The 24066-nt window shown below is 36.4% G+C and overlaps 1 protein-coding gene across 4 annotated transcripts in view; it reads right to left on the bottom strand.

The window, feature by feature from the left end:
• LOC109107504 (protein diaphanous homolog 3-like) overlaps positions 1-24066 on the bottom strand; it is a 280378-nt gene that overhangs the window by 141589 nt on the left and 114723 nt on the right. For all 4 annotated transcript variants that reach the window (XM_042766599.1, XM_042766602.1, XM_042766600.1 and 1 more), the window contains 8 exons: positions 23728-23838; positions 21991-22109; positions 21444-21560; positions 18654-18772; positions 18508-18572; positions 15493-15597; positions 9231-9536; positions 7517-7631 (listed from right to left, as the gene is read on the bottom strand). In XM_042766599.1, the coding sequence (XP_042622533.1) occupies positions 7517-7631; positions 9231-9536; positions 15493-15597; positions 18508-18572; positions 18654-18772; positions 21444-21560; positions 21991-22109; positions 23728-23838 (1057 nt within the window). The remainder of the gene's footprint in view (positions 1-7516; positions 7632-9230; positions 9537-15492; positions 15598-18507; positions 18573-18653; positions 18773-21443; positions 21561-21990; positions 22110-23727; positions 23839-24066) is intronic.

Raw genomic sequence — 24066 nt, 5'->3', positions numbered from 1 at the left:
AATGCACAAATCTGTACATAAATCAATCTACTGTTCCATATTCATACACATTATTTATTGCCAAGTCTTACCATTTAATTTTTTTTCTGTTCGCATGTCATATGTAAACGTATGCATATATGTATATACCAAGAGCACCTTAAAAAACCACATCAAATTACTTGTGTGTTTGCGCACACCTGGCGAATAAAGCTAATTCTGATACTGATTTAATTCCTTTTAAAGGAAAATCTGTGGAATTTATTTAAATATGGCAAAACATTGAGCACTGAACTGTTATTGGTAGCTGTAAGCATACCAAAATATTTATTAAACAAAAATGCAAGGACAAGGAATGGGTAGAATTTTATGAATGAGGAACTCCAATTGTACAGACCTTTCTATGGGTGAAAATTCAGTTTGGACCAACTGCAAGTATTTTTTTTACACAGTCTGTCTTATAGAAAAACCAGAGCCAAGTGACAACCTTTATAACCAACTAAATAAGGTTTATAAGTTTTCAGTTTATATGTGACAACCTATATAACCAACAAAATAAGGCCTTGATGACACAGATACACACACCTACACAACTCCTCCCAGAAGAAAAACAAAATATGTGCCGAATCAAATGCATCCATCCTACAAGAAATCACATTTAAGAACACGACAAAGGACTGGGGATTAGATTACAGTCTCAACAAACTCAATTATGTTTATACCATACGACCCGGAGAAGTTACTGGACCAATACTACTAACTCACAAGCTAGATTTATTTCACACCATTTCATCCAACTATAATTTGGCAACTTGTGAACCAAGGGTCATATTACACAACACCGAATGTGATTTTCCACCTTCTGGTGAGGTTTTGTTTCAGGTTACAATCTGACAGTTTTCGTAGGTTGTTATTAGGACAACAGTACCACCAGAGAAGCACTCCCCTGGGATGTCCCACCAGCCGTTCAGCTCAGCAACACCGCCTGGGCACCTGCTCCCACGGGACGGGCCACATCTGGAGGGGTAGGCGGAGGAGAGATTTGGCCCCTGCAGATGGTACCTACTCATAGAGGCTACAACACCTGCACTCACACTCTCTCACACACAAAGCAAGCGTGACAGATGACATACATACAAAGTCTCACATAGAGAACACGCTCACACCTGCTCCCTCGCTCATTCAAGTCAATTGGGAGGCAGCAGAGTCATCTGACAAGAGGGATAATCACATTGTTAAAAACACTTGTACTCTCTTCTTGTTTCTATTATTTCAGGTAAAAAAAAAAAAAAAGAGAACTGAAACTTCAAACACAAAGAAAAAACAAATAGAGAAAAGTGTCAGATTTATAATGGAAAAGTTCACCACAACGCTTGCTTGCCTGCTTGAATAACAGCATTTTCAGCTTCATAATAGTGCTGGATCTTGCATTTATTTATTTATTTTCACATCAAATGGTTTGTTTCCTTTTTGTGTGTGGGATCAATGTTGTTCTTTTCTATTGTATGACACAGCAGTATGGTACAATGCAATACTAAAATATAATACTTTACAATCCTGAAAAGCTGTTATAGCATGGTGTACATTTAATACAAATGAAGCAAGAGGAGGTTCAACCAATAAAAGCCCTATAAGAGGACCATATAATACAAACCCGATTCCAAAAAAGTTGGGACACTGTGCAAATTGTGAATAAAAACAGAATGCAGTGATGTGGAAGTTTAAAATTTCAATATTTTATTCAGAATGCAACATAGATGACATATCAAATGTTTAAACTGAGAAAATTAATAATTTTAAGGGAAAAATAAGTTGATTTTAAATTTCATGGCATCAACACATCTCAAAAAAGTTGGGACAAGGCCATGTTTACCACTGTGTGGCATCCCCTCTTCTTTTTATAACAGTCTGCAAAAATCTGGGGGCTGAGGAGACAAGTTGCTCAAGTTTAGGAATAGGAATTTTGTCCCATTCTTGTCTAATACAGGCTTCTAGTTGCTCAACTGTCTTAGGTCTTCTTTGTTGCATCTTCCTCTTTATGATGCGCCAAATGTTTTCTATGGGTGAAAGATCTGGACTGCAGGCTGGCCATTTCAGTACCCGGACCCTTCTTCTACTCAGCCATGATGTTGTAATTGATGCAGCATGTGGTCTGGCATTGTCATGTTGGAAAATGCAAGGTCTTCCCTGAAAGAGACGACGTCTGGACGGGAGCATTTGTTCTAGAACTTGGATATACACCTTTCTGCATTGATGGTGCCTTTCCAGATGTGTAAGCTGCCCATGCCACACGCACTCATGCAACCCCATACCATCAGAGATGCAGGCTTCTGAACTGAGCGCTGTATAACAACTTGGGTTGTCCTTGTCCTCTTTAGCCCGATGACATGGCATCCCAGTTTTCCAAAAAGAACTTCAAATTTTGATTCGTCTGACCACAGAACAGTTTTCCACTTTGCCACAGTCCATTTTAAATGAGAACGGCTGCGCTTCTGGATCATGTTTAGATATGGCTTCTTTTTTGACCTATAGAGTTTTAGCCGGCAATGGCGAATCGCACGGTGGATTGTGTTCACCGACAATGTTTTCTGGAAGTATTCCTATGCCCATGTTGTGATTTCCATTACAGTAGCATTCCTGTTTGTGTTGCAGTTGTTTTTATTTGCATTAAGATCACGGGCATCCAGTATGGTTTTTCGGCCTTGACGCTTACGCACAGAGATTGTTCCAGATTCTCTGAATCTCTGGATGATATTATGCACTGAAGATGATGATAACTTCAAACTCTTTGCAATTTTTCTCTGAGAAACTCCTTTCTGATATTGCTTCACTATTTTTTCGCCACAGCATGGGGGGAATTGGTGATCCTCTGCCCATCTTGACTTCTGAGAGACACTGCCACTCTGAGAGGCTCTTTTTATACCCAATCATGTTGCCAATTGACCTAATAAGTTGCAAATTGGTCCTCCAGCTGTTCCTTATATGTACATTTAACTTTTCCGGCCTCTTATTGCTACCTGTCCCAACTTTTTTGGAATGTGTAGCTCTCATGAAATCCAAAATGGGCCAATATTTGGCATGACATTTCAAAATGTCTCACTTTCAACATTTGATATGTTATCTATATTCTATTGTGAATAAAATATAAGTTCATGAGATTTGTAAATAATTCCATTCCTTTTTTACTCAATTTGTACAGTGTCCCAACTTTTTTGGAATCGGGTTTGTAAATTTCTTTAGCTTTTTTAATGTCTTGGTCTGGCAAACTTTCTTGTATTGTATTCTTATTATTAGTTATTCTGGTGTTTGGGAATAATTGTATCTATCCTACTTGTTAACTCACAGTGACTGAGAAATCTTTGAACACTGAACAGTTGAACTGACACTGTTATTGTACAGATGTTGGCAGTAGTATATACCAACATGGATTCAAATGAGCAATCAAAATTTTTCAAAATAACCCATTGGTCCACATTGTCTTTTTCCACTGTGCTGAAGCTTACAATGTATTCATAATTAATTCTTATATTTCAAAAGACAACATTTTCTATAAATTACCAGTGTCTAGCAATTTGATTTGCCTGTCAAGTTGAGTCGACTACATGTGGTTTATAATGCCTGATCAAAAAAAAAAACTGCCCAATCAGAAAGAAATCATTATTAAACATAGGCTAAGCTAGCAAGCTAATCGGCTAATGGCGTGCTAAGCTAGTATGCTGATTGGATAGCTTGGAAAACTTGAAATGTTCAATAGTGTTGGTTATACATTACCCTTCCAAAGTGTTTTTAAAGAAGTCTCTTATGTTGACCAAATTGAAATGTTCAATAGTGTTGGTTATTTTTTATATTTTGATTTTGTTTTTAAGAAACATTTCTTTCTTTATTATTATTTTTTTTGATTTTTTTTTGTCTGAAACACTTTAAGATTATTTTGTGTGATTTTTATTGTAGTTTTTAATGTATTTTTTGATTAATTTATTGATTAAAGGATTGATTGATGCATTCATTGCTTTAAAAAAAACTGACTCCATACTTTGGAACAGTAGTGTAAACTATTATACACTTATATAACAATTTAATTTATTAATGTTCACTTAAATTACATTTTCAAGCATTTTTAGGATATTTAATCTGGCACTAAATAGAGTACCTATTTCAACAGTTCTTTCAGAAAGTGGAATTGTTTTCTGGTTCTAGCTGAACTCAATGAATGGTTGGAATGAAATATCAAACTGGTCGATAGTGGGCTGGATATTGTCTAGTCACTAATAAATCACAAGTACAAAACTGGAACAAAAAAAAAAAAAAGAAAGAACAAATTATATGATCCTTTTAAAGAGGGAAAATGTGTCCAACATTGAGAGAGAAAAAAAAAAAAAGATTTATAACATTAAATAAACTATTAAAAAATGGAGTAGGTGAAGTGAGTGACCAAATAAAACAGCTTCCACAATCCTTCTCCTTATAAAGATTCTTCCTGCACTCCTCTAATATGGTTCCTTGGACACCCTGTACTCAAACTGCCTATGGCAATGAGAAAGACAAGGAGCTTTCTGACTGATGGATAATTTTAGCAAGTTGTGAGAAACTGCATACGGTAGTATCAGGTCGGCAGATTGCAGGGCATGTTTATGTGTGTGGGCTCTATTCCAGCAATCACTCAATGGTCCAACAAAGGCCTGGATCATTGTGATAGAGGGCTGATGAAAGTCAGAGGCAGGGCAAGCTTGCTCTAATAAGCCGCTGCTGGTGATTGTTTCCTGCATGCGCCGCTTTGACGGGAAGAGTATGAGGCGAAATAACAGGACTTTATCAGATTTCACACTGTAAAATAACAATGGCGAGCACAGCAACAGCAGAGAACAGCGAACAGCAGTGATGAAAATAAATATTTTATAGTAAGTAGAAGTCTTGATTCTTCTGGTTAATGTTTAATTGGGCTCCAGATGTCGGTGCACTTAAGGGAAATTAAGAGTTTGAGAGACAGGATGAAGAGCAGCGAGCAGTACACCGTCCTTTCGGATGCTATCCTGACATGAGGATTGAAAACGTTAGCTTCTGTTCCTTAAAGAAATGCAATGAATAAATAAAACTGAAACAAAAGTACTCGATGCAGCTCCCAAAGACACTTGATGAGGAGTGAAAGGAGACAGAGGAGAGAAGTCCATCTGCGAGTGAGATGTGAAAGAACTCTGATGGGCCCCTGGGTGACCAGAGATGCTGTGCGATTGGTTTGTTGAGAGGAAATCTGGATTCCGGCTGTCATGAGTTCTGTAACTACATCAGGGAACACAGCGTTCTCGGGCCTTAAATAAAGTGAAGTGGAATCTGACAGGTTGTCTTCATTTCTCAAGGACTGGAGAGCATATGACTGACAGCATCAAATCCTGCTTCAGGTTAAGAGGCAGAGCCAGTCTATAACACCCAAGAACTCTAACCTAGACAGAGCTATTAGTAAAAGCAAAGCAGGTCAATCTTGTGCAAAGCAGACACTGGACATACGTACTGCAATTAACACATAGCTACTAACCACTTGGCATAAATAACACTTACTCTAATCAATGCCTACAAAAGCAGATTTTTTCAAGCATTTTGATACCAAGGATTAAAATATAATGATATGCCAACAAGGGACCACCTTCCGAATATAAAATTATTATTATAACAACTGTTGATGTAAAAATGTTAAACTAATACTAAAATAAAAAATAAGAATATCGAAAAAGTACTTAATATATTTTGTAAGTATATATAAAAAAAAAAAAAATCACTATTTAATGTCACTATCTAATTAGTCAGATGTTGGCTGAATAGTTGAATATCTCAAGCTTTAGTTTTTATCCATACAGTTTTCTGGCTGCCACTGCTGCCTTAATAACCAGTTGTTGTACTGTAAAGTCACACTGAATTTATCGTATTTACTATCTATGTGTACTGTAGAGTCTCTCTGACACATTGTTCTACTTTGGTCGTCTCAGTTGAAGTGATCTAGAATGACATTACACAGAATAAAAAGAAACATGCTTAGTTCAAAGTCTTCTCTTACAACAAAAAACACTCCAAAGTATCCAGTAGTGAGTTTGAGGGAAACTCATTAAAAAGCTTCTCACTCAAGTTCACAAGAAAGAAAAGTAAATGGACAGATATAAAAAAAGCTTAGAAGAAAGTGAGGAGGTGGAAAATCACAATGAGGAAGAGGAACTTTGTTTACCTGATGGAGTAGAGGATGATGCATGCTCGCATAATTAAAGAATCATTTGCCAGCATTTAAAATATCTGCCTCACACACACATTATAATTTAAATAATCTGACAACATTGTAAAACACACTTTCACCATTTGCCCTATTGAAGCTAGACGTCTTAAACTGTGTGCATAATTCAAGGTTCGGTCGCATAACATCGTCCCTGTGGGTTCTGAGACAGGCGGAGGACAGAATGAGATATCTGCATACAGAGCTAGGTAGTGACAGGTAGACAATGCTGATATGAATAATTGAAAGAAGAAAAAAAAAAACAAGCAAAGCAACATGCCGGAGCAGTTCAAAACAAGCTAAATGTGAATAAATCATCAGTAGGGGAACAGAGAGAGAGAGAGAGAGAGAGAGAGAGAGAGAGAGAGAGAGGGATCTTCATTATCTTATCCAAAAACCTTGTTATAGGTGCAAAACTAATTTCTGGTGTGCCTAACTCTGTTCCCTTTATTTAGTGTCTGTGTGTGGGTAGCGGTACAGAAACCCAATAGTAACAGCAGCAGGCAACGGTCCTGTCGAAGAGGGAATATCAAAAATAAAATTGTTTCTGACATCAGTTTGCGAGTCAGTGTCCAAAGCCCACATAGTTCAGTCAAGGACGGTTACAAGTCTGACTGATGAAGGTAGAACATTTTGAAAGCTGATTCTTGGGCAAAAACTGAATTTTTCTAAATCGAAGGGTGTTCATTATATGCCTGTACTTTCCACACAGCCTCAATAGCCCAAAAAAGGACAGAAAACCACATGATGGAGAAAAAAATGCATATACAACACAAACAATGACACAGAAATTTCCTCAAATACATCTATCTGAATACCTCAAGAAAATAAAACTGCCAATGTAAAACATTCAAAAAGTTAAGCTTAAAACTGAAAACATCATGAATTGGTCTTTATGATGATATCTATGGAGTTCTGCAGTAAGGTTCTAATATAGTTTTGTGCTGCCCCATTCTTCAATATCAGCCTCTTTGTAGAGCGGTTTTATATTATGAAACATTAACTAAACAATATGAGTTGAAAGTGTCAGCAATTTGTTTCTAACAGTGCAATTGTTTAGAAAGATATGCAGAGCAACAGGTGCTACACATCGCCAGGAAAAATTCAAGGTTAGCTTCTCTTATGTTTAGAAGCAATAGTATCTGTCCTCCTTATTACTTTACAATGGCTAGGAAGCCCAAGGTTCTAAAAAACAAAAGTGCTGACCCTCTAAGAAATGTTGATTATGCTACTGCAGTACAGTATTTATGCAGTGACTACACAGAAGCGTTAACATTGACTGACCAGCTCTCTGTGTGCTGAAGGTGATGGCGAGCCTGGTCAGCAGGTCCTCATTCTCGTAACGGTCCTCTTTGGCGATGACCCAAAAACAGTTCTCAGACATCTCCTGGGGTGAGATCTGCACAGAAACAGAAAACAAAAAAATAAAAAAATAATATTATTATTGTGGTGTGATATTAATGACACATCATGGGAGGTCAGGATGCTGGAGTTGCTAGGCAACGTGAGGCATCCAAACAGTGAGGTGGTTTATGAAAAAGTAAAGAGGAAACCTATTCAAATATTCATACTGTGTTCTATCGCTGCTCTTTATTTTGTTCTCCTACATGTCAGTGTGTGTGACATCTGAATGCAGCCCTGGAGAGGCTCATTCTCAGTCGTCTCAGTACATGAAAACACAGGGCCGAGATCTCAGGTCGCACATCACCACACACACGTGTGTAGTATAAAAGAGGAAACAAAAGATGTAAACTAAAGGAAACAAAAATAAAAATTATACTGATACTACATCCAAAAATGAACATTTTGTCATCATTTACTCACCCTCATGTTGTTCCTGTTTCTCTCTTCTGCTTGACACAAAAGAAGAACATGGATAACCATTGACTTCCATAGTACATTTTCCCATACTATGGAAGTCAATGGCTACATTCAACTGTTTGGTCGGTTACCCAGATTCTTCAAAAAAATATATTCTTTCATGCTCAACAGAAGAAACTCACAGGTTTAGCATGACATGAAGATGAGTAAATGACTATTTAAATTTTTGTTTCATTCATAAGACAAAGTAAAGACTACAACCAGTGTCTTAGTGCTGTTCTAAGATCTAATCTGGAAGTTAGAAAGGAAGCCATGGTTACATTGGGGGATTGCAGAGCATTGTGGGATGATCAGTTTAATGGAGTCTTCTTGTTGAGATAAAGACTGAAAGGGTAATCAATGAGACCGGCTGTGCTAATGAACAGACCTCACACTCCTGCCAAATACCTGAGCCAATAACAGCTCTTCAAATCTGCTCCATGAGGACATGTACAAAGAAATCAAACGCTCAGTAACTGACTGAACATAAGCCTGAAGAGTAGCCTCTTAGTGGAAGTGATTAACCCATGTGTCCAACCACGTGTCTGATTAAGCGAACATGTGCTGCTACATTCTTCCCCTCTGACGGGCACAGGGTGACATGTTTCCCATGGTGCACCAGTTGTCTTGTCTTTGGCTTCTTGAGCGGCAAAGCTCTTGTTAATGAGTGATAAAAGTCTTAGGTCAAGAGCTATAATATTGTATGGCGTCAGTTTTTCAAGCAGCTGTTCAAAAAAAAAACTTATTTGTGTCCTCCTAATGGCTAATTACAAACAGGTTTTGGATGAAATGAAGCATATGGTGGGTTCTTTAAAAACATCTGTATGATGGTGGCAAAAAGGACAGAGATTAAATATTAATCGTAATGTTATAAACACAACTCGAAAGACATCGTGCTGCAACATCTGCCGAGAAATCATAGCAGGCAGTCGTACAGTAAAGGGTGATCCTTCACAACAGAGCAACATTTGCTCAAATCATGCTTGGCAGGAAGTTTTCTTCGGTTACTTCACAAACATCTGTCCTTTTATGCTGCTGTCGCCACCACATTTGAGCACTAAAGGAGGATTCTGTCCCGTAAGGGTTTAAGTGAAGTTAAAGACTAAAGAAAAGTTATTTATGGTACAGAAAATGTTACCTTGGACCAATTGAGGCGCTTAATGGAAGTCTCTGGCTTGAATTCCTTTTTGGGTTTGAGGCCGAAAGGCAATATGAGTTGGAGTGTAGAGGATGTCAGCGCATCCAGCCCCAGAGGAGGAGGTGGAGGCATCCCGGGCATGGAGGCACAGCCTGGTGGAAGTGGTGGAGGTGGAGGGGGTGGCGGAGCTGGAGCTCCAGGAACAGGTGGAAGAAGAGGTGGGGCATGGGGACATAAGGAAGAGGCAGTTGAAGACAAGGCTGGTACAGACTGCACTGAAGTTAACACCACTGGAACTGCTCCGAACTATGAAAACAAGACAAAAAGAAACAAACAGCAGATACATGCTCCATATTAATTAAGTTCCTAAAATTACTTTAAAACAAACACAACTGTTGAGAAAACTTGGGCTAGCAAGATTTTTTATTATTATTTTTTTTTTAAATACTGTTACGACTTAAAATAACCATTTTCTATTTTTATATATTTTAAAATGTAATTTATTCCTGTGATGGCAAAGCTAAATTTTAGGCACCCGTTATTTCAGTCTTCAGTGTCACTTTATCCAAAACATTTTCACATAATATTTTTGTGAAAACCATGATTGTTTTACAGCAGTGGTCACCAACCTTTTCAAGCCCAAAATCCCTGACCTCTGCCTTTATGAAAGACAAGATTTACCTTTTAATGAATTGATAGAAAAAGATTCTACTTCCAATTAGAGGCCTTTCATTTAGTATTTTAATTAGTGATGCACCGATCATGATTTTTCATGGTCGAATCAGTGTTTTTTTTTTTTTTAGCAAATTTATTTATTGGTTAGTTGCTCTATAACAAGCAAACTGGCCTTTAAAAAAAATAAAAATAAAGAACAGCAGTGATTCAGCATTTCCTTGGTTACCGCTGTAAACAAAGCAGCGCTGCACTTATAAATACCACTTTATATAGAGGTAAGAGGAGAAGAAAATGCCATTCCTATTCAAAACTTTTCTGAAGACAGTCAGTTCCCCTCAGTGATAATATAACCCCTCACCCCAGATTCAGTATTTACACTTTCTTGCTGTATTTCGTGAACAGTGAGCTGCTATGCCGGTTACAGCATTTTCTCCTCTTCAGCGACTTTGGCCCATGTTAACGTCCTGTTTACAGACTCAGGCATGATGTATTTTTCTTTATCACTGTCTCAGTAGCTCCCAAAAATAACAGAAAAATAAGTACAAAAATACAGAATAAAGAATGGAGAAATGTAATGTATTTTTGTACTTATTTTTCTGTTATTTTTTGGAGCTACTGCAACAGTGATAAAGATCTACCAGTCGATCGTGATCAATGGGTTGGCAACCACTGTTTTACAGGATAAATAGAAAGTTAAATAAAATTTAAAATATTTTGTAACATTATAAATATGTATCACTTTTAATCAACCTCATGCATCTTTGCTGAATAAAAGTTTTTTTTTTTTTACTGACCCCACACTTTGAACAGTATTTAAGTAACACTTCACAATAAGGTTCAGTTCAGTTTAAGACATTAATGCAGTAAGTATTATAAACTAACAATGGACAATGCAATTTTATTAACAATAATTTATTGACCGACTTCCCCAATAATTTTATTAACATATGAATTAATGCACATTTTAGTTTTAAATTAACATTAACATACTGATAAATACAATAAAAAAACATTGTTCATTGTTAATTCATGATACCTGAAATTAATTAATAAATGAAACCGTAACCACGAACAGCTAACCATTTGCAATAAATATAATGAAAAATAAAATAAAATAAAAATTAACCATACTGTAAGAAATTGAAAGAAGAAAATGAAAGGAAAGCAGTAAGAAAAAAAAACTAACAAAAAAAGGTCAAGATGACAACAAATGAAAACAAAAGGGACTTGGGAGTGGATTTGTGCTAATATTTTGTTATCCTTTTACATTTGTGTGAAATGCTGATCTAATAATCTTAAAATATGCAGAAGAAATTAAATATTCAGAATTGGCCTCATAAAAACCGAATAGACGATCCCTACTTTGTATTTTACAACAAAAATCATTATGCAAAAATAATAATTATAATAATTAAAAATATATATTTTAAACATATTAAAAAGAAGGCAAGCATATAAAAAGTAATATTATATATATTGACAAAAAATGTCAAGATGACAACGAATGAAAACAAAAGGGACTTGGGAGTGGATTTGTGCTAATATTTTAGCCCCTGTGCTAACATACGGACCTATAAAATACGGCATAAATCTATTTATGCTTCTAAAAATCAATTTGAATCCTGCTGGCCCAGTAGCAGTGCACTTCTGCGTGATGGCAAGATGTAGTGGTGAAGGTTCAGGGTAAGTAAAAAGAAAGTTTCCAGGTCTGACCGCTGTAAGAATCCATAACCAGTTGCATCATTGAGCAAAGTCCTTAAACCCTATGTAACTTCAAAGGAATCATCCCTGCAAAAAGCTCATGGCACTCTCATGGCAATATCAAAATATCAAAATAAAAATAAAAGACCCTATGAGGTGTAAGGTTACATTTGTGTACAACAGAGACATACAGTACCCGTCCTTCCAGATTTACTCAGGCAGGTAAGTAAATATAAAAGATTAATAAGACCATAACCCTTTCTTTACTCAAAACACCTCCACCTCAAACCTCCATCAAACATTCAGAGAAAACAAGTACGATACATTACTCTGGTGTATTCACACCATTCATCCTGACTGGCAAACAGCTACAAGAGTGTGTGGGGGTGGGGGCATGGAGGATTTATTGAACAAGTAGGTGTGCTCTAATTCACACTGCGTGCATGCCGGCCTCTAGATAATTCCAGGCTAAGAGTCAGCATGATTGAGAATTGTGGAGAATTGACTGGGTGATTACGTTTTGCGTTGCTGCAAACGATCGCACCCCAAAATGATGGATCAGCTTAACTGCCTGCACTCCAAACTTTCACTTCGCTCATTGGCCACCATTATTTAAGAATTGATCTGCTCTATTGACGATAGCCTGGTGAGCCAAAAAGCAATTGATCAAACAAACTGTTCAGTTGATGCCCTATTTGTCATGTCAGTGTGTAAGGGTTTTGGGATCCCTTAAAAAAAAAAATAAAAATAAAAAAACCACAAATAAATAGAGTGTTTATTGTGTGTGAGGATTGGTTGGGGGGGGTGGGTACATAAATAAAGGTGAGCCAGAAAGTAAGGAAAACAAAGAGAAACTTCATTGTGCAGTAGTGTCACAGCTTTCATTGTAATACAGCAGGTTAATTTAATGTATATATAAGTCCAATGGTATACAACTATTACCAATACATGACTGATATTATAAATCAATGCTACAGTGTTAAAAAGATTATTTAATTATATTGTTATTCAATTATTAAGTGTACATGACTGATATTATAAATCAATGCTACAGTGTTAAGTTATCCTTTTACATTTGTGTGAAACTGATATTATAAATCAATGCTACAGTGTTAAAAAGATGCTGATCTAATAATCTTAAAATATGCCAAATAGCCGATATTTTACTAATATCGTGCCAATACACTATGCATCCCTACTTTGTATTTTGCAACAAAAATCATTATGCAAAAATAATAATTATAATAATATTTTACTAATATCGTGCCAATACACTATGCATCCCTACTATAAAAAGTAAAATTATATATATTTTATATATATATATATATATATAAACAAACTATTTTTAATTAAATATGGAGTAGCTATGATCAGGGCTTTAGAGCAGTATACTGCTCTTATAGCAGCTGTTCACAGTGAAATAGAGACAACATTAAGGCAGATTGTGCCAATCTCTATTAGAGAGAAGCACAAAAGCTGTAAACAAGTTTGATGTCAGCTCCTAAAGATCCAAAATCTTTGTGTAGAGAAGGGACGTGATGAGTATACTTGGCACACAAGTAATCTCTTTAAAAATGGAATATTGTGAGGACATGAGGTAATTACATTCATTATTATGATGGTATAGAGGGAGAATTGTGTATTAGGGACTGGGGGAACAAAAAGTAAAGATGGCACCGCAAATGGCTGTCACGGTGCTGAGCTCCACAATTCTTCTGCTGTTTTTGTTTGTTTGTTCTGTGTTTAGTCCTTCTTCTTCTATAAGTTTCACCAGAGACAATAAAATTTATCAACACATCCCTAATATTTTTCTGGGTTTTGATTATTCAGATGTTTTGTTGGACATTCTAGTCGGTGGTACAGCGGTGTTGTTCAAACACCCACTCAGACACACTGGTTAAAGAGGTCATGTGATGTGATTCTCAAGCCTGCTTCAACTGCATTGACTGGAGTGTTTTTGAAGCTGCAGCCACAGATCTGGACAAGCTCACAGAGACTGTAACTTCATATATCAGTTTCTGTGAGGATATGTTCATCCCCCACCAGGTCATTCTTATCATTCAATAATGATAAACCGTGGTTTCCTGGGAAACTCAAACAGCTTTGTCATGCCAAAGAGGATACTTACAGAAGTGGGGATAAAATCTTGTACAAGCAGGCCAGAAACAGACTGAAAAAGGAGATCAAAATGGCTAAAAAAAGAAAACTACTTTGAAAAGCTGAAAAACTGTTTTCAGCCAATGACCGGGCATCAGTATGGACTAGTGTGAGGAACATCATTAAGTACAAGACACCACCCCCACAGTCTGTGGAGAATCAACAACTGGTAGGCGATCTGAATGTGTTTTACTGCAGATTCGAAAAGCCCAGTCTCACACCCCACACCCGCTCTGATCTGCACTTCACACATTCACGCCCAGTCTCACACCCCACACACGCTATGATCTGCACTTCCCCCTTGCTGCCTCCCCCACCATTCAACCTGCGCTTAAGGTCTGTGTAGAGGATGTGAAGCGGGTCTTCAGAAAACAGAAGACTAAGAAAGCTTCAGGACCAGATGGAGTTTCACATGCCTGTCTAAAAGTCTGTTCTGATCAACTGGCCCCCATCTTTACACAGATCTTCAACAGATCACCGGAGCTGTGTGAAGTTCCCTGCTGCTTCAAATGCTCCACTATCATTCTGGTCCCCAAAAAAACCCAAATCACTGGACTTAACTACAGACCTGTCTCTTTCACGTCTGTGGTACATAACATACATGTACATTCCTTTAAACAATTATATGTTTTTCTCTTTATTTCTATTTCTACTGTATATATAGTGCATTATTTTTCAGTTCTTCTTATAATAGTGTTATTTCATCTTTACTGTGAATATTATGTCTGCACTATCATGTATATTTGCACTATGTTTGTACTTTCTTCTGCACTGGAAGCTCTTGTTGCCAATTTATGATGAGAGAATTTGCAAGAGTGCAGAATTCAGTCAGCGAGCATGCACTGAACAAAACTGCAGCGTTTCTCTGATTGGTCACTGCATCCATAAGCTCAACAGAATCATGTGTGATTGGCTATAAAACACAACGCTGCACAAACGCATAAAAATAAATATGAAGCAAGATGAGAAGATCTAAATTTAATGCCACAAACAACACTTTTCATTTCATTTTCAATTTCTTTACAACAACAGTAATTTATTTTAACTGTGCAGAGGCATTCGAGTGATGTCATTTACTCTACGGGACCTATTCATTCTACTAAATATAATGAACTGAATAACAGGCTAGTAGGTAAAAACATTTTAGACTAAATTCAATGCATCTTGGACTTGTAGGATCTGTCAGGTTTGAACAGAATGTTATCATCCAGTAAGTGTCTAGAAGTCATCCTGGCTGGTATAGCTGTATTTAATGACTTTTGAGGTCCACACTGACCCCTTGTTTGTTGGTTGGTTATTTCCCGGCTCTAGCTAGAACATGATGGTGGCGCAAATGGATTTTTAAATGCTAAATCACATTTTTATCATTTTTTTTTTATTATTATTATTATTGTGGTATTGTAATTTCAGGGAAGAAAAAAAATACAGACAATCGAAACGTGGGCCACTGATAACTTCTAGCAGGACGCAGGACAAAGCTCCCAATTTCATTGAAACATGGGGCACTGATTACTTCTACTGGTCAGCCTTCTTTGGTGTCTCGAAACAGTCAGTCTCAAACACAGAAACAAAGCAATATCAGAAAGAAAAAGAATTAAACACAGAGAATCCAGAAGGGGAGACAGAAATAAAACAGTGAGGATAAAAAGAAAGGAATCTAAGCAGAAATTCCATCAAAACCAGCGACAGAAGTGGCAAAAACGAAGAAGAAAAAAAGCATAGGTACCTGGTTTCTATAGGACTGAAGTTCAGCTTCCAGCTCATTGATCTTCTCTTCTTTCTTCAACAACTGGGCTTGAGCTTCCTGTCTGCCCAGGAACTCCTCATCAAGCTGGAGAGCAAAACCATATCAACAGAGATGACCAAAAAAAATGCATACAAAAACGCATCCTAATTTTTTTTTACTGATGTTTCAACACTGCTCCAATGTGTTTTTCTGTTAGTATTATGTACTAAGGCTGAGCACTAATTACTGAAATAAAAAGACAATTGCACTAGTATGAAACAAATTTAAGCTCAAATTTATGACTTTAAGACCTTTTCTAAGACCTGCACAAATAAAATTATTACCATATGAGTGAGGTAGGGCAATGTCTATACTATAGTAACATATTAAACTCTAAAATGACTGTAAAAAGCATTATTTACAGTTCAGATACAAGTTTTCACAAAAACAAAAAGTTTTATAAAACATTACACTACACATTTCAGCCTTTAAACCATTTTTAATAAAACCAATAAGTCAAAAATATTAATTATTATATTAATTTAAACAATTATTATCAATAAATTATTATATTATTAAACAACATATACAAACATTTTACTGTTTAGGATTTTTATAATGTATTATCTTCTTATCGATCCACCAGTTTACATTTACAGCTCTGCGTGTTCGCAGGGTAAAAACATGGGTCGATTTTCACATTGGTCTGAACAAAAACAAACCCAATACTGTGTTCCTGCAATACCGGAGGCTGCAGTTTCACTCTGCTGTCCATGAGCGTTGGGCTTATTTACATCAGTGTGTACAAACACACAAACACACACATACACAAAAAAAAAGTGCATTTTATATTTTCACACAGACAATAGCTGTTCTCAATATGGGTTCTTTTCTGTTCTTGTGGACCTGTGAAATGTTATTGCCTAAAAGCCCGCATAATTTTCAAAATATTACTGTTTTTGTGTCATGAAATGTAGTTTTAAGAGTTTGTCAGGCGAGAATGTAATTGTTTAAAACTCAAATCTGTGGTTTATTTATAAAGATAAAGCCTATTTGAAACTTTGCTATGCCGATTTCAGAGCTCCAGGCAATCACCGGGCGCTCAGTGCTAATGTATCCGCCTAGAGCAGCCTAAGCTCGGCTAGTTCTTCCGACATTTGCCGCTGGCTCTGATGTCTTGTGACTCTGAGTGATTAAATATGAGATACAATTCGTTTTAGGTATATCTAACTGGCATTCGTGGTCTCATCAATCTATTATTTGTTCCTGGTCATATCGTTTTGGCTGAGCACAAAGTTGTGTTTAACTTTATTTATTTTGAACTTTACCGTAGTACAGTGATGACTTTGTAGCATACGTCTGACTGAATTGTTTGCTTTTGTCTTTATTTCTTCTTATATAAGCCTGTTATACTTTGTACTTATACTTTTATTATGGTTATTTTTCATTAAAATGGACATTTAACAAAAAGAGGCAGTGATGTGCTTATTGTCACACTTTATGATGTCAGCAACCTCCATTAAGCCTATTTAGGTGTGCAAAACAGGTGTGCTGTTGGATGTTGTAAACAATTATTTGTATTCAAATTATTTTCATATTAATGCACTAATAAACACTAATTTGTACTGCAATTTTTTTTTTTTTACAGTTTACTGCATTTTGTTAAGTCGATCACACATCAGAGGTGAAGTACTGCGCTGAGGCTAATGAACAAGTCTTTCTAAGAAAACAGAGTTAAAAACCTAAAAACTACATATACACACATATTTTATATATATATATATATATATATATATATATATATAATATATATATATATATATATATATATATATATATATATATATATATATATATATATATATAGGCAGAAGCTGCGATTGTCATGCGTATCTTTCTGTGATCAGCAGTAAATCTCCATCTGAAGGCCAGAGGGCTCTCTCGCGCTGAAACTACAAATACACCTCCCAGTAGAACCCCAGGAAATGCCTATAGCGGTTGCTGAATAAACAGAAGAAACAGACTGCTTTCATTGATTCAATGTGACTAATAAACACACGACTATGACAATAAATGGTTTATCTGAGTCTTTATCACATCATCACATTTAAGAGCAAATTTAAGACCTCCTGAAATCATATTTAAGACATTCTTGTACAATTTAAGACTTTTTATGGCCTTAAATTTGATACAACTAAATTTAAGAAATTTTAAGACTTTTTAAGAGCCTGCGGGAACCCTGATTAAGGATCTATGAAAAAAGTTACAGAAGAAAATTTGAATTTGAAAAGCAGGACACATTTCCTAAATCACATCTTACTGACCCTGAACCTTTGAACAGTAGTATACTTTTACATAAACTTGTATTGCACAAAACTATGCTTCACAAAAAAATAGTGCTCTACGGATTAATTGCATAATGATCAGAAGCATTTCTTTAAAAATGTATGACTGAAACGCAAATTTACTAAATCACACAATGTCTACACTGCAAAAAATTGTTTGCATCATAATGCACTGTTTGCTAACATCCCCTCTGAGAATATTTGTCAAAGTAAGAAAAAAAAAGTCAACGTTGGTATAGACTAATCGACCATCCTAACCCAACATACACTGCAAAAAATTGTTTGCACATCAAGTTCATTTCCTAGATGTAAAACCATAAAAAGTGTTTTTTGCTAGTTATAAAAATTAACAAGCCATCTGGAGAGGATGTAGTTAAAGAGCTGTGGTATGGCATCTATAGATCCGTTGCCCTCAACAACGCACATTTCAGCCCACAATTATAAAGGAACGCTCCCAACAATCAATACAGGGGCCTTTTTAATCTCAGAATACTGTTAATTAAAAATGGCTGTTTGAATGATTTTGCCTTAATTAAAGAAAGCTAAATGGTGTGGTCGTGAATGGTCTTCAAAGTCTGCATACTTCATTAGAGGAGCCAGAGTGAGAAAAAAGAAACACAAAACAAGGGAGGGGTGGAAGATAAAGAGGAGGAAAAGAAAGGGCACTTGCCTTTTGAGCCAACTCTGAGGCCCTCTGTTCAAACTCCTCAGCCCTGGCTTTATCCACACACACCTCTGCGGAGAAACCATGGAGAGATTAACCATTTAAATTCAAAGTAAACAAACCAACCAATTCAAAGATGAAAGCATACACACCTAACAGGTGGCTGAAGTCCACATCCAAACGTTTGCGGTAGGCAAAGTCAGGATCTGTGCCGCTACGATGAAGGACAATTTGAGACACACACTCCTCTATGATCTTAAAATACTGAGGCCTAGAGGACAGATAACAAGAGAGAATACGAGAGAGTGATGAGGGAAGAAAAATCAATGCATTGTATTATCTTTTTGGGAATACGGTACCACTGACTCAGGCACAAAATGAGAAAAATTGTTAAATTAACTCTAAATCCTCTGACAGTAGCAATACTGGCTTATACAAGCTATTAACTGGTGTAATGAAAATGACTGAGTCCTTTAAATCTGTGATGCTGCTCGACACTCACATAAAACCGAAAGAGAGATATAAAATGGAAAGAGATTTGGAGAGAGACATAACAAAAGTGAGAAGGGATGACGTATGAGATATGGTAGAGTGAGCTCATTAAAACTGCAGTCAGGCAATAGATGTGCCCAACTCCACACCCAGAGTTTTCCGTCCCTATCCCTGTTATGATATTGTAAGCTCATCACTTTCATAGTTATGTGTTTGAATTAAAAAACAGAAGTTATATTTGTTTGTATATTATAAACTGGGTTGACATGTTTAATAGCTCTAGCCTCTGTGACTGAATACAGAGAAAATTTAAGAGGCTTTTCTTTAAAAGAGTTAAATTAGCAGAGCTTCGGAGGGGAAAGTGGAAATAATTTAAATTAATCAGGCTGAGGTGATCACTCTGACCTTTTACAGGCATCATTTCTCGAGGCACTGTGAAGCTGATGCCCAAAATATACCATAATAATGTCTAAAATTCAATTATAATCAAAATCAGTCTCAGTATTCTAGTGGTAATAATCATATTCACTAATTGATATATTTGACTACGGCACAAATAAAGTACCCATAGGGAAATATCAAATATGCTTTACATAAATTAAGATTATAAAAATCAAATGACTATATTTACCATTTTAGAGTGAGCCAGCATTAAAAGGCACGTGAATCAACATTCCCGGACCATAAAAAGAAAATGAGTGTGTAGTGTGTAGTCATGGTACACTCTTTTCCATAACTTCTCCGAAAGAGCTAAATGATCACTCTTTGACTTGAATAGCACACCAACTATATATACTATAGTTGGTGTGCCACTATATATACTGGCATGTGAATGTGTATATTAATGAAGTAGGTATACAGTACACTGCCTATCTGCAGTGGTTTTTAAAAACTGAGTAATAGATCCTGTGTTCTACATATTAGGAGCCTGCCTTTTGATCAAGACCAGGTTTAACACACCCCCAGCTGTGAGCTCAGAGATATGAAAACTCTCTTTGAGCAGACGCCACAGATAAATAGAGAGAGCAAGGAAGAGAGAGGGTATATAGGGAACGGGAAGAGTAATGTGGGCATGTGAGATGAGAGGAAGATGAAAGCAGGTCCATTCTCTTTGTCAGACACTGTCATTGGATGGTTTGGGGGGGAACAGACCAACAGCGCGTTTGGACTGCCTGTGTAGAATAAATAGCATTCATGGACAGAGTTTAGAGAGAAATGTTCATGAGGTTAGAAGAGCTTACTGGGACCGTTTAATAAAAACTGACCAATTTACCAGCAGGACTCGAGGAGTAGACATAGCCAAGTTATATTTATTTAGTCAGAACAGAATTTATTTAGTCACTTTAAAAACAACTAAAGAACACTTTGGGATACTTATATTTTCAGAATTAACTGCAGCCAGGTCTTCCCTCCAGATCTCTAGCCTATATAATAAACTACAATTTTAATAATTTTTTCACGCTGATGAATACAATTCTACCTGAATTATTGCAAAATACATAAAACTGTATATTTATACAAATTAACAAAATTCTATTTTAATTTAGAAATATTGCCTAACATTTTATATGCATACATATATGACAGACAGACATTCAGATAAATAGATAGAAAGAACAAAGGACAGATAAAAGACATTACGAAGAACACAGACAGATGAAACAATTGAAAGATTGATATAGCGGCAGAACAATTAAACGATCGGTAGAGGGAACGACAGAGTGAATGAACAATCAATAGAATGACAGATAGACAGAAGATATAGCGGTAGATATAGAGATAGATATAGACATATCTCTCTAAGCAGAATGGACGCTTCTTTTCTCCTGTACCGGCACTCAGCAGATGGTCTCTATCTTTACACCTCTATTTCCCTTTGCACTTCCCTCTTCTGTCAAAGCTGTTATTCTTAACACAATACAGCTCACTGGCTAAAGAGCCTGAAAAGCTGTTCTCCAACACACAACACACTGAGTCATTAGAGAGACCTTAATGCCGGGAGATGTATGCCATTGCATCACTGGCACTAAATTAGTCCGAAATTAATAAAAACCTTAGACTAGGTTTGAAAGGGAGGAGAGGCGGCATTTTCATGAAAATTCATGAATACAAAATGAATGTAACGTGACTTGTAAAGGCCTGAGTAGGTTTTGAAAGACATTTTCTTTTCCCTTAGGTTTATGAAAGGTCCTTTTGTGTATAATACCATTCAAAAGTTCAAACACACCAACTCATTCTTTAAAATCATTTGAAAATGCATACATTAATAATAATAAATGCAAAACGAACAAACTGAAAGAAACAGAAGCATGGGAATGCTGTAGCAATTAAATTTTTTTTATTTTAGGGAAGATGTGTCTATATTTCTTGATTACTTGTTGTGTGCACTTTTTTTGTTTTTTTTTATTCACTCTTTGGTCAACTTTAAAATAAAATAAAATAACCCTTACTGTGCGAAATAGTCATTCCTGACCAGAAGCAGGTGCTGTAGTATGGAAAGAAAATGGTTCTCAGCACTTGTGTCCTTCACAGAGGAGTATAACACATTAAAGACATCTCCAATATCAGTACGCACTGTGTTAAGGAGCAAACACTGAAACTGGCAAAATAAAAGCAACAACTGGAAACATACAGAAGAAGAGCGTACACACTCTTTATATATGCAGTGTAGACACAAAGACAGCAAAGAACTATTAACTAGCCTTGTCACAGCAGGAGATTTGTAAAACATTGCTAATGAAAGCAAATGATTCAGGATGATTTACAATTATGATTAAATCTAAGAAAACAGCATCAATCCAGTCAGTGCATGGTTTTTGAAGATATTACTACAGTCTGCATATGACCAACATATTGTTGGAGGTCCTCTAAGGATCAAAGAATGAGTGGGAGAAAGAAAGAGAAGACGACACAAGGGAGGGAGAGTTCTCTGAGGAGCATTTAAGTGTGGACAGAATATCAAATGAAATTGCATGCATCTCAGCGTCAGAAGGATATTCTAGTTCACTCCTGATGTCCTCCAGGCGATGGGAGAACTCAATCATGTCCTCCTCCTTGTGCTCCTCGAAGACCTTCAGCTGGATATCCAGAGCATCATTTTTTACAGCGTTCAGACTCTACACAGTGTGAAGGGCAAGGGGAAACAAAGAGAAGAAAAGAACAAATTAAATGGACCATGCCACAGAAAACACGATATTCCTTGGTCTTTTGAAATGAAGACTTTGATGTATACAGTACTATGTAGACACACAACTCAAAGTTCCCTGTTAGTCCACTTAAACTATTGCTGGAAACTAAAGGCAAGCGCACACTACAAAAATGAGGCGCGACAGACTTCATAACTGAAGGACACAGTCTGGAATTAGCTGTGTACAGTATGCACCAACACAACAGAAATCAATAAACTGCAAATGTTTTACTTTTCTTATGTACACTTGGCCAAAGCTGCAAAAAAAAAAAAAAAAGTGAAGAAAAAAAAAAAACCTGTTCTGATGTCAGAATCACAATCTCATTAACACATTTCCACAAACAACTAGTCAGTATTAAGAAAACTGGTGGGAGTTTTGCTTAATTCATAAGCAAAGAATTTAGCCAATTAAAATAGAGGTCAACTTCTTATAGAAGTCGTACAGATATAGTAGCAAAAACAGCAGGTATAATTCTAAGGAGCAGCTAGAAAAAAAAATTGAGGGAAAAATTATATACAACTGCTTTTGTTGCAAGAAAGCATGACTAACATTTTAAGTGGACTTTGAGGGCAAAATAAGACAGATATGTGGAATATAAGGCACTTTATGAGAGAGAAAATAGTAACACTAGGGCTGGGAAAATAAATCGATGCATCGCAAATCGAGAAATGATTCTGAGATTTTCCGAATACATCGCGATTCTTTCTTGAATCGATGCTGAGCTTAGTTTTGAACAGCAGATGACACTGCATGCTTTAGAAACAGCCATACTCTGCTTGTTTCCAAATCCTTACACACACTAAAACCTAAACCTAAAATAATAGTTAATAAAATTTGAAAAGGTTGAAGCGAATTACAAAGGTGTTCACAGTGGGCTGTGTTTACATTAATCTCGTGTCATAAAAGCATTCTAAGCTGAGGTGAAATTACATGACTCAGCTGAACGCACAAGCGCTAGCACTCTTCTTCATGAGCATTTGAGTGTGCAGATAAAAACTAGATTAGAGCGCCATCTGCTGTTAAAATCTAAGCTCAGAATCATTTCCAGAGGAATCGCGATGGTTTCTGAAATTCTAAGAATCGATCCACGAATCGATTCTGCATCAATTTATCATCCCAGCCCTAAGTAACACTATTTTCAAAAATGTGGATTTAGAAAGAGAAAAAAATTATTTAACTTTTAACATTCCATCTCTCTGTATTCCCTTGTTGTTTCTGAGGCAGCTTCTGTTTTGAATAATAAATAAGACATGTGTAAAGCATTAATCTATCTCACTTGCTCACTCTCTGGCTTTCATTTCACACACTTCTGTTTTGTTCAGGCAGTTTTCAGTCGTTTGCTGATAGAACATAACCACATTCAGAATGCCAAGAGGAGACAGACCGAGAGAAAGAAACCAATCCAATCCTGGCTGTTGGTATTGATTCAGCAGAGCGACCTCTCCTTCAGGCCTCATAAATTATTCGAAGACCCATTTTACAATTTTTCACTCAAGTGGACAACTCATTTAAATATTAATACACAGGCAGTGGTCGAGCCGCTTACCGGCAGGATCTCTCGCAGGCCGCAGCGCATAAATTCATTTCGGATGTGCAGCCTGAAGTCCAACTCATCAGGAGACGTTACAAGGGCATTGATGAGCTGCATGCAAGCCACCTAAAGGAAGAAGATAACATTCAGTAAGAGAATGTTGTGTTTATACATATGCAGGTCTGAGGGTATGCATTTGAATTATGTGTAACCGTGTTGAAATACTAAATACATTATTTGGATTAGGATTGATTAAATTGAATTTGTTGAAGAACCTTTTAAGTGAAAAAAAAAGGTAAATTAAAAAATTAAATAAATAATGTAAAAGTAATGGTTACCAGTTGAAGAATTTTA

The sequence above is a fragment of the Cyprinus carpio genome, chromosome A11 (genome assembly GCF_018340385.1).
Source record: "Cyprinus carpio isolate SPL01 chromosome A11, ASM1834038v1, whole genome shotgun sequence".
NCBI classification, from domain to species: Eukaryota; Metazoa; Chordata; class Actinopteri; order Cypriniformes; family Cyprinidae; genus Cyprinus; species Cyprinus carpio.
The sequence above is the reverse complement of the archived record's forward strand: the minus strand, read 5'-3'. Positions and strand labels throughout refer to the sequence as shown.